The following is a 17,221-nucleotide window of genomic DNA, read 5'->3' as shown; positions in this document are numbered from 1 at the left end:
TGTGTGTGTGTGTGTGTGTGTGTGTGTGTGTGTATGTATATATATATGTATATATACATATATGTGTGTGTATGTGTCTGTATATACGTGTGTACATGTATGTATAGATATAATATTATATATAACTTATATGATATTATATATATAATATATGATATATTTCATATATATGAGAGATATGAAGCAAGGAGAGCATTTTAGGGGTGTGGAGGCTGGCAGATAGAAATAGGGGCTGGTACGACCAAGTTATATCATATGTGTTTAAATTCTCAAAATAAAGAAAAGTTAGAATTCAAAACATTAAAAGTGAAATCATCCTCCATGCACTTGAGGTTAATTTGAAAACACAAACTCCTACTACATAAACTAATATAATGTCTAATTATAATTTGTTAGGTTTGGCCTCTTTGTTTAAAGATGTTTAGCATTTCAAAACATTGCCACCTTTTTCATATGTAAAATCTTTCATTCCAATCACACACTGAGTGATGTTCTTATATGTGTCACACTTCTTAAATGTAAAGTGCTTTTTATTTTATTTTATTTTATTTTATTTTATTTTATTTTATTTTATTTTATTTTATTTTATTTTGTAAGAGCAGTAAAAGAGGCTTCATGCAGTGAAGGTGGCAAAGTCATAAAAAGAAACTGCCAGGTTTGTGTTAAGAGGACCATGAGCTGCTTCCGCCATCTTTAGGTCTAAAACGCAGTTTTTAATGGCAGCCACTCCGTGAGGAAGCACAAGCCCTTAGTGCATGCTTGCTTTGCACATACTGTATGAGAAGAACAGTGGACGGGATTGGAAACATAGTCATAGAGAACACAACACATACAGGATAGAAGTTGGAATTAAAAGAGCGAATGAGCCTGATGATGGCAGGGTGATACGTACGGTGACGTAAGAGGACATGTGACAGACAGCAGCGAGGAGGATTTCATGAGGTGAGGTGGATCCAGCAAGGCCTCTTGGGACAGTTGACATTCGAGTGACAACTTAAATGGATAATACTGTTTAGAATGTAAAATTGTGTGGAAAGTTTAGAACAGAGCAATTCAGAAAAGTAAATTCGCAATCAGAGTCTTGGGCTGTGAGAGGGACCGCCGCATATCAGAAGTCCATGGAGGGAATTTTGTCAGTAGTTTGAGGTGAAAATAACCAACAGTGGTATGGTCTCAAACTAGACACCAGGACTCAACACCTGCCCTGGCTGTGCTGGAGGTTCACATCTGGGCTCAACCATACTGATTCGTCTTCTAGCCCACACCGAGTCTGATTTGTGTTCCCATGTGTACAATGGGCGTGGTGTGCAGCATTGACAGGAAACGAATCACTGGCTGCATTCTCAAAAAGGAACGACTCACAACACTACAATTACACAGTGCTAATTGATCCTCAGTGGTGGTTGCTCCACAGTTGAGGTGTGTGGAGAGGAACTCCTTCACTGTGTTGCGAATTTGTCTAACTCAGCGTTGTATGGGGCTCATGCAGTAATCATGGGAGCCGTGAGTTCAGGAAAGCAACGTGTCCAGAAAGCAGCATCTCACAGCTTGGTGCTCCGACCTCCACTGTTACATTCTTTTAGTCTATTTTTTTCCTGTGTTCCCTGAGTCCAGGTGGTGGTGGTGGTGGAGGGTGATAAAGATGATCCGTCTGTGTGCCAGGAGCTCACAACTGCACTTACCTCTAGCTCCAGGAAATCCAACATCTTCTGGCTTCCACGGACACACACACACATACACACACACACACACCATAGAGTCACACAGACATACACGTAAAAAACTCATTAATTTAAAGACATACATTTTAACAATAAACTTTCCCAATTGAATCCTACTTTGTTTTCTGATTCAGATTTTGTTTATGTTAATGTATACATTAAAGAAGCAACATCTCCTTCTGTTTCACTTAAATATAATTATGTGCAGTAGAGACTCACTCTGGACTTTGGGAACAGATGGATCACAGCATTCAGTGTGTGGAGTTTCCAAATAGCATTTAGCTTGGGGACTTAAATCACGTAATGTTTTATTATTTGCATGGTGAGTTAAGTATTCCTTCCTTCAAATTAACCACATGTAATCAGAGTCAGGAAAGTCAGACTCAAGATGCACTGCAAAGGTAACGGTGATATTTGTTAAAAACAGAAAGGTAAACAAAAGCTTCATATCAACCAATAGAATAATTCCCTAAGCATGGAAAGCTAAAGAATAAATATATATAAGAAGAATTTATCTTGAGATCAGTGAATACTTAGCATAATGTGTACCTGGCACCAGATGGCTCCTGGGGACTTACAGAAGTATAACACAAAATGCACAGGAAGCAACTGTTTTCAGATATGAATTTCAGTGAGCCTGAAGATAAAGGTTGTTTAAAAAGGATAACGTGTAATCTGGTTGTTTTGAACAGAAAAGGGCAGAGATCAGAGCTTAATGATGATAAGGTAGGCAGAAACTTCAGAACACAATGTTGACAGAAGGAAGATAGGCAGACTGGGAGCTGGGCATCTGCACTGGAGTATTTAGTTACTATTTATAACCATGAAGTCTTCCAAGGTCTGGAAGGAGATGTGAGAAGAATGTAGACTTCAGAAAACTAAAGTCTTCAGCAAAACTGAAGAACAGAGATCTGATCATGAAAATACAGGAAGCTCATACAACACAGCAGATATTTAATAACTGAACAAAAAGGTGCTTACCAGGAATAGGTCTAACTGCACAGTTTCTATAGATGGGAACTGTTCTAAATCTGTTCTAATATATCATAAAAAGAAATACCAAAAGTTTCAGAGTGTTTTGCCTGTAATTAAGCCTCCTACTGAACATATTGATTCGTTCAATACTGAAGCTATAGGAGGAAGCTCTCAGCAGTGTAGAATTCCTAATTGCCAATGACTGTTAACTAGAAAATTATATGGGATATTATCTAGCATGAAATCAATTTATAAAAATAAAATTGATATGTAGATACAGACTATATTGGGATAATAATTTAAAAAATCTCAGCGCTTTAAAAAGCAAACAATGATTTCAATCTAGCAATGCTAAAGGGAAAAGAGTCAAATTTCACAAATCCAATTTTTAAAGTTATTCTGTAGATGTAAATAGTAGAAAGAATCATGAAAATAAGTTGGGGACTTCTTTTCTTTGATTTCATGTACTATACATTTATAAATTAATAGAAATGCAACAATGACTTAAAAATAGGCAAAGCCACAGATCTCAGGGTAGAATATTCTATTGATTATAAGGCCAATGTGTGTTTGAATGATGTCAAGACAATTAATGAACAGAGAATTTTGTGCAAATGGCCACTCTTACGAAGCAGTAAACAACTAAGAATGGCAGGAGAGAGTGGGTAAGATGAAAAATTGATGCCTGACCCCAACCACAGGCAGACACTAAGTTACAATGATCTTCTAAATGGGAAGCCTGGGACTAAAAAGCTTCTACGAATGAATGTTAGGATAGACAAAGAAGACAGAAAGAGATAATCTGACACAGACAGAGACAGACAGGCAGACAGAGACAGACAGACAGACAGACAGGCAGGCAGGCAGAGACAGACAGATAGGCAGGTAGGCAGAGACAGACGGATGGACGGACAGACAGGCAGGCAGAGGCAGACAGATAGACAGGCAGGCAGGCAAGCAGACAGACAGAGACAGATAGACAAGCAGGCAGACCAACAGAGACAGGCAGACAAGCAGGCAGGCAGACCAACAGAGACAGACAGACAAGCAGGCAGGTAGGGAGGCAGACAGACAGACACAGACAGACAGGCAGGCAGATAGAAACAGACAGGCAGGAGGCAGACAGAGGCAGACAGGCAGGCAGGCAGACAGACAGGGAGGCAGAGACAGACAGATAGACAAACAGGCAGGCAGACAGACAGACAGATAAACAGACAGGCAGGCAGGCAGACAAACAGAGACAGACAGACAGAGACAGACAGGCAGGCAGGCAGGCAGAAGTTGAGATAAAGTTCAAAACTGTTTATCAAAAGACAGAAATACAAAAATAAATATGAAAGACATTCTTGGAAAATATCTGCAAGACATTTATATAACAAAACTATTGTTTCCAGTATAGGCAAAAGATTAAATGGATCTAAATAAGCCAACCAAAAAGGTAGACACAAGACAAGCAGATGCCTCATGAAAGATAGAGGACAGAACATAAAGGAAATTGTTTATATGCTAACTAAGTGGAAACTTGGAACCAAGATCATGTAATTAGAAAGTATTGAACTACAAAGACAGAAAAAAAATAGTAATTGTCAAGAATATAGTTCAATTGAAAGCATCACAATTTTCAGGAAAGAATGTGAAACTTTACAACCACCTCTAGTAACAGACGTTTTCTTCCACAAGTGGCCAGAACCACACAGAAACTAGGTTTATCTGCAGAGAAAGAAGATGCAACCATTAAAACGCTTCCATGTGTATATTCATGTGACTTTGATTTATAGTGCCCCTCAAAAGGGAAATAACTCATATGGCCATGAAAAAGAGAATACATAAGGGAATTATAGTGTATTCATACAAGAGAATAATGGCCACTAATTATAAAGAATAGACTATTGACACACTGAACAATATGGATAATTTCTAAAGCATTTTTTAGTGAACGTAGCTATAAATAAAGGATTCTATTAATTCAGAGTAAAAGAAATCAACCCTTTGCTTGCCTCTGGCAACACGGAAAAAAATGTGTTTTGTACATTGACAGGAGTTCATTTGCTAGGTGGCAAATGCATTTGTCAAAATTCATTGAATTGATTCTGTGCATTTTGTTTCATGTAAATCGGGCTTCCAGAGAGTGGCACGGGGGAATAGCATCACTCAGTATTAGAGAAGGAAGTTAATCAGAACAACACATCCCAAGGAAAAATAGTAACAAACAGAAGAATCTAGTCAAAGCATAAAAGACATCTAGACACGTCAGTATTTCCTTATCAGTGATGAGTACTTGTGCCTCTCCACTCATTTAATATTTCTCATACTCTTCTTGGAAGTCTTGGCTGATTTAGGACAAGTTGGATTGTATAGTTTGGGAGAGACAAGGGTCAAAAGTGGACATAGAGATGGCCATTTAACAGACGCTGTCCTCTCGATGGACTGAACCCTTTCACTGGGCTGAGAGTAACATGGTAACCTCCCCAGAAGTCACCCTCTGTGTTCTAAGCTGAGGTTTCTGCTTCAGGTGGAGTGTTTAAGAAAGTGCTATCAAGGTTTTCTTCACACCAAAGTGTTGAACTCTGTCACCCAGGGACAGACTTCTTTGTGAAGTTAGTCAGAGAGTGATCTGAACTCTGGAGGAACATCTCCGAGATGACATCTCATCTTTAAATTATGCCTTTTCTTCACAGACCCACTTGCTTCTCAGCTGACTCATTATAAAGGAAAAAGCAGGAAACAAGGCTGTTCTCTCCAGACAGAGTCACAGGACTCTCACAGACATGGTCTGCCCTGGAGGAGACAGACACTTTGCCCACAAAAATGACATTTTTTTTAAAAGGCAGTAATAATAGAGGGAGAAGAGTGAATGTGAATTATCTGAAATGAAAGTGGGTTTTTTTGTTTTGGTTTGTTTTCTGCAAAGAATATACTAGCAGATAATAAGCTGATAGACTAACCTATCAAACTCCTTCATGATAAAGAACCAGTTTTCCAGTAGAAACCAAAACACAATTCAGGGAAACAGAACAAGGTTTTGTATTGGTGTCTACAGTAATACTCAACTTCCCGCTGCCAACACACACAATTTCCTTTTTTTTTTCAGACTTTCTGAGGAAAAGAGGAGATATTTGTGGTTTTATCGTTTCTACTGCACCAATGAGAACTCCTTCCTCCCTCTGGTCTTGGGTAGCGCCCCTGGTTGGGATGAAGGGACAGTTTCGGAAATGCATGCCATCTTGAGAAGGTGGACTTTTTCACACCCACTGGAAGCTCTTGGTCTTTTGACTTCCAGGTAAGACTTAACATAGCAAAATGTATGTCGCTATGTGTTAGGGACCACTGAAAAACAAGATTGTGGAGTTTATTGCACAGCTAGTCTGCTTGTTCCCAATGTCAAGAGCTGTGGAAGTTCATTTCAAATAAAAGCAAGCTGTGCATATAGATTTCAAACGCTCTAAACTTTAATTGTATCTTTGCATAAAGATAAAGCCTAATGAATGGTTACAGTTTCTTAAGTGGGGAGGCCAGTTTTTCTTAAAGAAAAGTAGCTGGGGAATCTGAGGCAGAAGAATTGCTGCCAATTCAGTGCCAGCCTGTCACACATAGAGAAGTCTTATCTCAGAAATGCAAATGCATGCAGGTCAGTATTAACCCCCGGTTCCCACTAAAATATAAAACTAGTCAAAGTTCTGCATCATCACCTGGCGAAATTCTAGTCATTGTTTACTGAAGACTTAAAATAACAACAATTATTCCCCACCATCCCTACATTGACTAATGAATGGAAAGTTGGTTCAAAGTCTGGCACCAGCAGTTGACAGAGAAGAGGAAAACACTGATTCATTTTCTATGTAATATGGTAATTGCATGCAGAGTATATACAGAATAAGAGTGGAGAGCATAAAGAGAAGTAACCCCCTTTGGAAATGAGTAACAGATCTGACAAATGCTTAAAATTACACAAATATCCAATAAATACCTGAGAAGATACTTCATTTGGGATTACCGGCGGTTGGGGAAACTGCAAAGGAAGTCAAGTAAAGCCCATGAGGGTTGTTGTTTTTCACCAGGACTGACAGGTATCAGAAAGTACAAGAGCATTGCAGAGGAGGCAGAGAAATGAAAACCTCACTGTCGGGAGGAAAGTTTCAGGGGTAGCGATACTCAGCCTGGCAGTTGTTGAATACTAAATTCCAGTATAACCCAATAATTCCACTCCTAACTTTATACCAAAGATTAGTAATTTAAAATAGATTTATGCCACTCAAAACCTATACATAGTTATTGAGAGAATCATTGATCTTAAAATACATGAAAGGCACAAGCAATCCAAATGCCCACCAATGGATCAATGAAAGGCACTCTATGCAGTGCCATAATAAAAAGAATAGTACTGATATACGTGACAATGTGGGCAAACTATGAAAATAGTACACTAAGTAGAAGATGACGCCACAGATCAAGGACCAAGTGCTGTGTGCTCCCATTTGTATGAAATGTGTAGAATGAACAAATCTGTAGGGGCAGCAAGTACATAAGATCAGGGCAGGTGAAAGAAATTGCTTATAGTGGTTACAAGGAGAGATGTGTGTGTGTGTGTGTGTGTGTGTGTGTGCGTGCGCGCGCAGGTTTTGCTTTACAAAAATAAAACAAATTGAATGATATTTAAGTTATAATTTGAAAAACACAGGTTTTTGGGCCAGCAGAATGGCTTAGTGTTTAAAAATGCTATCACCGAACGTGAGGATCTGAGTTTGGTCCCAGGAAATCATGTAAAGGTGATGGAAAAGATCTGACTCCTGTAACTTGTCCTCTGATCTCTATATGCATGAATTAGCACTCTGAAATACATGGTCACACATGTATACACCCACACACATGCACACATGCTCATACATGCACACATACTCACACATGCACACACACACACATACATGCACACACAACCCACTCAACACACAATTTAAAAGCAAAACATTAAAAGAAAAACACTTCTTTGAATTTTAACAAAACAAAATGAATGTAGTATCACGTGTCTTAATCATAACACATTGGAGACTGAAGCATGAAGATGTCTGTGTGTTAATGTCTAGTCTCAAGAATTTCCAAGCAAGTCTGGACTATACAGAAGACTGACAAAAAAATGCTTTAACAACAACAACAAAAAAAACATGAAAGTAAAGACTAATAGATGCAAGATTTTTAAGTTTGATTTTTGGGACAACTTTCCATATCTTCTTAACAGGCTTTCTTCATTTAGAGTCACCTTAGTTTAAGACATCACCTGATGGCCATAAAAGTCAATGCATTTCAAAAAGTTCATGAGATACTGTTTGAAAGATCTTTCTCAAAAAAAAAAATAGAAATTCTGTTTACTGGCATATGAAATGCAAGAATTTATTAGACTAATTTCTCAATTCTCTGATCACTAAATATTAAGCCTAACTCTTCTCTACACAAACAGATCTTGACAGTCTATTGAGTCTTATTTTCAGTGTACAGGTCAAAGTTTTGAATTTATGACCTTAATATTATCTTCTTCCAGGGCCCACAATAGCTCTGAGAAATAAACTTTGCTATTTTTCTAATTTTACATTCACAAATACTAAGGTTCATAGAGAGTATCATCCTATGACTTAATACTCGAGGGGCTGAGAATCGGGTGTGGCCATTGGTGCAGACAGAACTTGTCATATGAACCACAGCGGCGGTACTACTTCCTCTATGCATTACCGGTATTTTGGTTGCTGTAATAGAATCTCCGCAGCAAAAAGCAACTAAAGTGAAAGGGGTTATTTTGGTTTACAGTTCCAGGGTAATAGAATAAATTGCGTTGGAAAAAGCATGGCCTGAAGGAGCTTGAGGCTGACCTGACAGCTAAGCACAGAGAGAGAAGAGAAAGTGGAGACAGGCTACAAAGTCTAAAGTCTGTCCGTAGGGATGCACTTCCTCATCACCACCAGCCAACAACCCAAATACATGAGCTCCAGTGGCAAAAAGCCTGTACTGCGCTTAAAGAACCAGCTTTGGTTTCCAACACGTGCATATAGTGGGTCTCTACCACTAATACCCTAGTTCCATTGGATCTGAGGTCAACTTTGGGAATCATTTCATATTCAAATCACAATACCACTTAAACATTCTGGGGATTTTTTTCCTACTTATGAACAGAAATGGCTATATTATCACACTCAAAATGATTTTCCTTCGCTCAGCAGTGTTCTCAAGAATCATCTGACTTAATAGTCAGAGATGAGAACTACTGACAAAGCAGAGGCCGGCTTATTAAGCTGAACTCTGAGAACCTGGGTGAATCGTGCTCTGATTGCAGGCTTTCCAGCTCCTTATCATGCACTAGATAAGGTCACAGCAAGGTTGGCGTGTTTCCATTGTGAGCATCCTGTGACTCCCACTCTCGGTTTAACTGAACTGTTAAAGAACTTGAGGACAAGCTGTTTCCAGAAATGAGCCTTTCCACGGCTCTAAATTCAAAAGCTGACTGTCCTGAGAACAGAGTGTGCTTATTATGTGAGCTAACAAGGAGAAGGGTCTTCCAGGTTATACTTCTTTTTATTTTCTCTTCTCTGAAACATCTGTTGTTGTTTTGGTTTAACCTCTTGAGAACTGGTTTACTCCAGCTTGAGTTTTAAGAGTTTGTGTACTGCGATTTACTTCATCCTGCCTGAAGACTCTCCAGTTCATTTGTGTTTATTCTAAACAAGAGACATGTTGGCACTTAATCCACCTAGAATAGGCCACTGAGCACTCATGTTTCCACCACTGAGGGCTGGCAGTATGCCCACTGGGTATCAGTCCTTCCATCAGAGAAGGGCATACCAGCAAAGACCTGAGCTAAGATCTATGGTTCTGGGTAAATTCTGCTGTTTTTCTGAACAAAACACAAAGAATTCAAAAAGCACAAGAATCCAGTGGATAACAGCAAATAAGTTACTAAAGCAATGAAAAGTCATTTTAGTGAGAGGATTTATACTTAAAAAGCAACTCAGGAAATTACATCAGGAACTTAAATAAAAGGCAGACAAGGCACCAAGTCTTGGTCCCCTCACGTGATGTAAAATTACTGTTTTTCAGGAAGAAAAAGCAATATTAAATAAAGCAAGCCATAGCTTACAAAATCAATTCTCCTGTGAGGATAGTTTACTAAAATATTTGCACAAAGCCACTCCCTCCCTTGTTTACTGTACAAATTAATTTATATGACGTCAGTCTTGGCTAACATAAGTAGGAAGAATAAAATTCACAATAGTGAGACAATTAAAAAGTCTATTAATTAAATATCTAATTCAACAATAGATCATGTTGTTGCTTTTCCACTTATCGAGAAAAATATGTGCTGTGCACTTAATCGGAGAGAAACAAAATAAGCCATGGTGACTGTTGCTAAGAACTCACGGTTTGTGAGGTCACCACTCGATGTGTTCTGTTATACTTTAATTAAAGTAAAGCAATAAATGCTAGATGAGCCCAAAGAAGGGAAAGGCAGAAAGTAAGGATTTGTTTACAGTGAAACCGAATCTTGACTACAGGTTTTGCAAAGATTTCTTCAAGAATGATAGCTTGTGTGTAGCTATGAGATTGTAGATGACAGTAAGTAATTTAACACCATAGAATTGCATGGCATACAATATTGAAAACACTGACCTAAGAAAGATTGTGTGGAGCCTTCCTTGTGATCTAGGTAGAAAATAAGGTGTTATTACTAGAGTCCATGGAATTCTGTTGACAGACCTGTATTAAAAAGAATAATCCTAGCAATAACGTGAAGAATACATTTTTAAAAAGAGAGGGCTGCAAGGATATTAGCTGGTTGTAAGGTTTAGAAATAGCCCACTTGCAAAATTATTCTCAGGTTGGTCTTGGTACCAGTAGCGATCCGCAGAGTAGACTGAAGAAATGTTTCAGAAGAAAACCACAAAATGAAAAGAGATAATAAAGAATCCAAGCTTATACCGAATGTTTGACAAGCCCACCATGGACCAACACACGGGCCTTTGAAAGAAGAGCGGATCTGCGTAGCATAAGCTGAAGGGTTTTGTTTACAACATAAAACCTTACCATGTGATCTCTAGGAACTGCCCGGTATGCACTTACACACAGAGATCTAATGTTCTGTAGGGAGAATAAATCTCGAAGGATAATGGCAGACTTAAGATCTTTAGACATTAATGGAAGCCACGGAAAAAGAAGAAAAGAAGAAACCGACAAACAGATGTTTAGAAGACAGGGACAGCGCAGCTTTGTAAGGGCAGCACAAAGTAAGAAAGACCAAGGGACAGGGAAACAGTAGCTGAGTGATCTGGGAGAAACCGGGAAAGGAGCTGTAGCACCCAAACAGAGAAATGCCTCAGAGAAATATTCAACACCATTAGGCCTTAAATAGAGCAATGGGATTAGAAGAACCACCACTGAGCAGAGTATGAAAAGTTTGTGCTTTTTAAATGCTTATGATTTCCCTTTTTAGTTGACCTATCAAAGCACTACATGTTAATGGGGTACCTGCATTAATAAATATTTATATATACTATATAATATATATTGTATATTATTATATATTATGTATTATATATTATGTTATATGTTATATGTTATTTGTTATGTTATATTACATATTATATATTACATATTATATATTATATATCATATATCATATGTCATATATATCATATATATCATCATATATCATATATTATATAGTAATTATATATTATATATTATATATTATATTATATTATATATTATATATTATATATTATATATTATATATTATATATTATATATTATATATTATATATTATATTATATATAATCATATATCATATATCATATATTAATTATATATTATTATATTAATTATATATTATATTAATTATATATTATATATATTAAAATTATAGAATATTAAATTAAGCTAATCTGTATGTTCAACTTATCGTTTTGTGGTGGGAATGTTTAAAACCTATTCCTTTTGCATGACGACAATGTAGTTAGTTAATTCTCAACTCTCTGTGCGAGTCTATAGATGATCCATTAGACAGAATCTCTTATACAGCCTTCTTGTCTCCTTGGCTTGGGGATTCATTATCCCTGCTCCTGGTTCATGGCTGGTCCAGCACCCAAGTCCACTTCGACAGTTACATGGCTTACTCCTCGTGTTACTCACTTTTCAGTTGCTATACCAAGAAACCACGACAACAAGCAACGTAAAGAAGAAAATGTTTATTTTAGCTTATGATTCTAGGGGGATAGAGTCCATCGTAGCTAGGGAAACGTTGCGTTGGTGGGTAGAACAGGTCACATTTTCACCTATACATATTAAACAGGGAAAGCAAGAAGTACTGTAAAGAAATGAATCTTCAAAGCCTTCCCCTCAGTAATGTGCTTCCCCCAGCAAGGTTCCACCTCATAAAGGTTCCATAACCTCTTCAAACAGTGCCAACTACTGAGGACCAAGTACATGGGAGGGGCGGTATTTCTCATTCAAATTGCCACACCATTGTTAAGTCAACATTGATCCATTTAGAATATAATAAATAAGATATCCAAGCTAGTCATTTGATTTTATATGTGGACATGAGAATTTCTAGTCCAAAGATCGAAAGGCCTTCCTTAGAAAATGATAAGCCTACCCTTCTTGGTCTCCACATTTTGGGTTCTGGTTTCCATGTTAACAGATGTCCTTGGGAAAACATCTTGAGCTCTGAGACCCAACGTCGTCTAGTACATCATGAGAAGATTGCACGTGCTTTCCAAGTCTTTGTGGCTTCTGATATTCTGTCAGCACACAAAGCTCCTTGAAGGAACATGCATTATTCAGTATGCAGAGGAACTCAATCACTGTAAGAATCCTCATTCATCATTTTTCCTGGAATAATAAAACAAACCTGTCAGATCCTATCGCTTTTCCTATCAGAAACACAGCACAGACATTCATATTGGCATTTTTCTCCTGAGCTGATGCAGAGTGTGTTCATCAGACTCAAAACCTCCTGGAGAAATACACTCTCCTTCTGATGATTCCTAATTCCAGCCTGACACGGGAGCTCTTAGCTGTGAATAGCCTTGTGGCATTCTCCACAATTTCTCGCTGTGCATTCTGAAAGCTTGACATTTCTTTTACGCCGAAATTTGATCTCAGATTTCTTTGCTTTTCCGTTTACTCAAAGCTGCTTTTTCTCTTAAAGGTTGATATTTGTCGTGTCCCATTTCGCTTTCAAACAGTGCTTTTACAAGTTTTAGCAAAATATTTTCCTGTAGCATATCATGAGTTAGAAAGGATCAGGGGAGATGAGGACAAGGATGAGGGTAAAATAATAAAAGACTGTAGATGACAAAAATAAGTCGGACGGGAAAAGTTAGAAGATACATTTTCTATCAAAGGACTATTTCATGAGCTCACCATTTTTGTTGAAGGTGGCTTGAGTCCCCTATAATAGTCCAACAGGCTGCTGGGGAAGAAAGAGATCAAAAGATTTGGGAACAGAGAAAAATGTTGTATAATTGCATGAACCCATATACTGCTGTCTCAGACGCAGATCAGAGGTTCTGATTTCTTTCCTTGTGAATGCACAGCAATCATACAAGATACTGTCTTGCATGTCAGAGGTTGTCCAAGTGAGGACTAAAGTCCCCAAAATGTAAGCAGACCTGCCACAAATACAAAGCTGATGTCATAGTAATCTGAAAATCATTTTTTTATCACACTCATGAAGGGAGGGGTGAAGTTTCCCCAGTTTATATGACTTCAACATTGCAAGAAATTTTATGTAAATGTAGAAAAAAGGACCCAGCTATCTTCTGTTAAGCCAGACACTAAATATCATGCACAAAAATGTATAGCAATTGTCACTCTCCTGACTAAATATTTTCTACTTTTCAGCATGACATTTTTGGGCAGAACTACAGTGTCTATCTTAACATGGGATAAGAGGACTATTAGTGTAATTTAAATAAGATAATGAATGTTTTAACTATCTTAACTTTGTTTCTACTATAGCTACTGATAAATATAATTGGATTATTTTTAAAAAGCACTTCTTGAAGACTCCAATAATTTATTTTTTAGAATGTAAAGTATCCTGAGGCCCAAAGTTGGAGATGTCAGCTATGAACAAGTCCTGACCTCTGGTCTGTTCTTGCCTTCACCTCGAGCCACTGTTGCCCAAGCCCTTGGTCCTGTTCCTGCCCATTTATGAGCTCTGTCACTGCACCTGAGCCATCTGTCATTAGAATTCCTTTGAAAAGTGTGCATCCTGAAATGACTCAGCTCCACTGAGTTCTTCACTTTTCCAGTCTCCCACGTGGCTGTGTTCTTCCCATTAGCCTAAGTGGTCTTGGTCCTGGAGGGCTATCTCCTTTGGCTCCTATGTTATGAGGGCAATGGACTGTATCTGATATTTAATTCATGTCTTAGCTATCACTGTGCAGAGTTGCATTGATATTGGCTAAGAGTGCTAATCTTTTAGTAAATACCAGAGAAACCACTTTAGTTTAGTTCAGAGGCCAATTAAACACTGGATCACAAACCAAAGAGGAGGATTGGTTTTAACCCAGATTTCAGACATATTTGCTGCAGTGCTTTGAGTAAGCAATGTCCTCTATGGTCCTGGGTGTTCAAACGCTTGAGTACTATTTAGTGGTGATATTTGGAAAGGTGTAGAGGCTTTAGGAGGCATGACCTGGCTAGAGGAAGTACGCCACTGTGGGCAGGCAGGTTTTGATGGTTTAAAGCCTCACTTCAGATTCTCCACTCGCCCACACACTCTGTGGGGTTCAGATTTGATCTCAGTTTCTTGTGCCATCCTCCAGTCATGGCGGGCCTTATCCACCCTTGTAGACTTTCTCTCTATCTGCTGAAATAAACTCTTCCCTATATAATGCCCTCTTGTTCCTGATGCTTTATCACTGCATCAAGAAGCAACTTCTATTTTTTTCCCGTAAGTGAAAAGCTTTCCTCATCTTTCATGACCTCCTTCCTGACAAGCATGCCATAGACCTAGATCTTTATACTTCACACCAGAATTTCAGTTACGAGATTGTGAGCATTTATTCTCTGATTAATCAATTATAAGGACACTTACTATGAATTAGCGAGATAAGTCACCCCGATGTGTCTCCCAGTAGTACTTTTGTGAAGAGCCAAACCATAAGCATGAATGCTTATTCCTGCATTAATTAGCAGCCTCGGGGGTATTGTAATTACCTAAGGTACCACCTAGCTCCCAGTAAGGATCATGTATGTATGTCAAAAGGTCGAATCATTTGGAAATTCAGTATAACCTGGCTTGTGGAAATTTCAAATTGGCTACAGGTCTTCTGTTACATGTGACATTTTGGTCTGTAAATATCAAACCAAAGTCAGATCCCACATGGGGAACCTTCTCCTCATTAAGGAATGAGCTCCTGAGTAGGAAATACCAGCAGTTAAATCCCTATAGAATGTTTAAATAATTTCAGACATTGAAGGGAAGAAATGCCAGGATTTGCAGAACATGTTTGTCTATTGATCTATACCTGACTTGGGGGGCTATGAGAAAACAAGCCTCCGTTCTCCAGAGAACTATTATGTCAGAAGAATATTCTAAATTAACTAGAAAATAGGATGCCCACTTTTTCCCACACAATGACATTCCTTCTTTAAAAGAGCATAATATTTGATGTTTCTTCCAGTTCTAGTAATGAATTCATAGTTATTCACATAGCTTCATTGATTTCCTGGATGGATATTCCTTTAAAAGATATTAGTTTTAGTAGGCTTGAAAAATTGTAACTAGGTTAGAGAATTAAACTCATGTGTGAAATTTCCCTTAAAGTATTTGGATTAATATTTTTGATACCTTCTATCTTTTTATTAAGAATAATGGATCAATACATACTAATTTTTTTTCAAAGAGAAAGACGTAGGTTAAAGGCAGTGATAGTAAAAATATAGTATGCCCATATATGGAAATGACATAGTGAAACCTATTACTTTGATAACTAAAAACTAATGTTATACTAATATATAGCACTTTCGGATTATCAAATACTCCATTGTTATGCTTGCTGTCTGTATATAACCTCCCAGACTCTCATAACATATTTAGTATTAGGCATAGATAGTATTTCCAATGTTTTTCATAAACATGTCTTCATGTACATCTTTTATTATACCCTTAGGATTGATTACCAAAATTTAAATTGCTATATCAAAAGAAAGCACAACTTAAAAGAATTTTATCTGTTTTAAAACCTGTCCTGTTCTGCCAGCACTGTGTGAAAGAACCCTTGTTTAGAAACATCAACAACATCACAAGCATCTCCTGAGGTGGTCCACTCTTCCTAAAATAGTCAAATGCAAGCGATACTTGGATACACTTGAATGTCAAGTGAGTCCTTAGTCATATTCCAAGATATCATGTGATATTTCCAACTTCTCTTCCAATTTCTTTCTGAACGTCAACAAAGGTAATAAATAAAAAAAAAAAATCCCTCCATCAAAATGAAAACATGATTCCCTGAAAATGCATGTATAATTTTCCTTTTCCACTTTACTGTACCGGTATGAATACATTTTGTTTCCTTCTGCCTGGGGACCTTGGAAAAAGTTCTTTTTTGATGGCTTCGGATTTACTTTTTTCTTATCCTTTTGACAAGAGACAAGAAAAAAAGTATGAAATTTGTGTGGGTGGTATTTGCAGAATTAAACCTGTTGCAACCAATTTAAATGATCTCAGGGCACAGCAAGAAATAATCTGTTTCTCTATATATCCCCAGCACTGTTTTTTTTATCATTATCAATGCATTTTGATTAATCACTTACACTTCAGAGAGCATGATGCTAAATCCCAGAAATAAGAACAGATGCAATAAATGTTTCCCTCAGTTAATTCCATCTCTCATTGAAGAATGGGGACACATTTTTTAATCATAAAAAAATCTTATTAGCTAATCACAAGTGACCAGAAGTAAATTAGAGGATGAATAAATTATTATTAAAATAGTCACATTCTAAGGAGTCCAATGCCCATTTATGTGTGTGTGTGTATATATGTATGTATGTATGTATGTATGTATATACATATTTTGTGTGTGTGCATACACACATTTTGTATGTGCAGGTGCAATAGTCTATGTATGCATGTATAGATACCAGAGGTCAGTATCAGGTGTCTTGCTCAATCTCTCAATCTCTCTCTTTCCCTCTCTCTCTCTCTCTCTCTCTCTCTCTCTCTCTCTCTCTCTCTCTCTCTCCCTCTCTCTCTCCTATTGGAGCAGAGTGTCTCACTGACCCTGGATCCCATCAATTCAGCTGGGCTGTCTGACCAACAAGCCCCAGCACTCTTTCTATTCACCACTATCCCAGATATGCTACGGTTATAGATGTCTGTCCTGTACCCAACTTCTATGTGTATACCGGGTCATCATCTGAACCCATGCTATGAAGGAAAAGAAGTCAACATGTTCCAAGCAGAGATGATAGTGTACACATGGGTGAAAATGCACGTGTCACACCAAGGATGGGCTCAATCAATTTATGA

The 17,221-nt window shown here is 37.8% G+C and overlaps 1 protein-coding gene across 2 annotated transcripts in view; it reads left to right on the top strand.

Moving 5' to 3' along the window:
* Positions 1 to 17,221, top strand: part of Pik3c2g (phosphatidylinositol-4-phosphate 3-kinase catalytic subunit type 2 gamma) — a 337,943-nt gene that overhangs the window by 132,791 nt on the left and 187,931 nt on the right. For both annotated transcript variants that reach the window (XM_028780980.1, XM_028780979.1), the window contains exon 17: positions 5,788 to 5,976. In XM_028780980.1, coding sequence (XP_028636813.1) covers positions 5,788 to 5,976 — 189 coding nt within the window. The remainder of the gene's footprint in view (positions 1 to 5,787; positions 5,977 to 17,221) is intronic.

Source organism: Grammomys surdaster, unplaced genomic scaffold (genome assembly GCF_004785775.1).
Source record: "Grammomys surdaster isolate TR1022 unplaced genomic scaffold, NIH_TR_1.0 373, whole genome shotgun sequence".
In the NCBI taxonomy this organism is placed as follows: domain Eukaryota; kingdom Metazoa; phylum Chordata; class Mammalia; order Rodentia; family Muridae; genus Grammomys; species Grammomys surdaster.
Note: the sequence above shows the minus strand (reverse complement) of the source record. Positions and strands in the feature narration are given on the sequence as shown.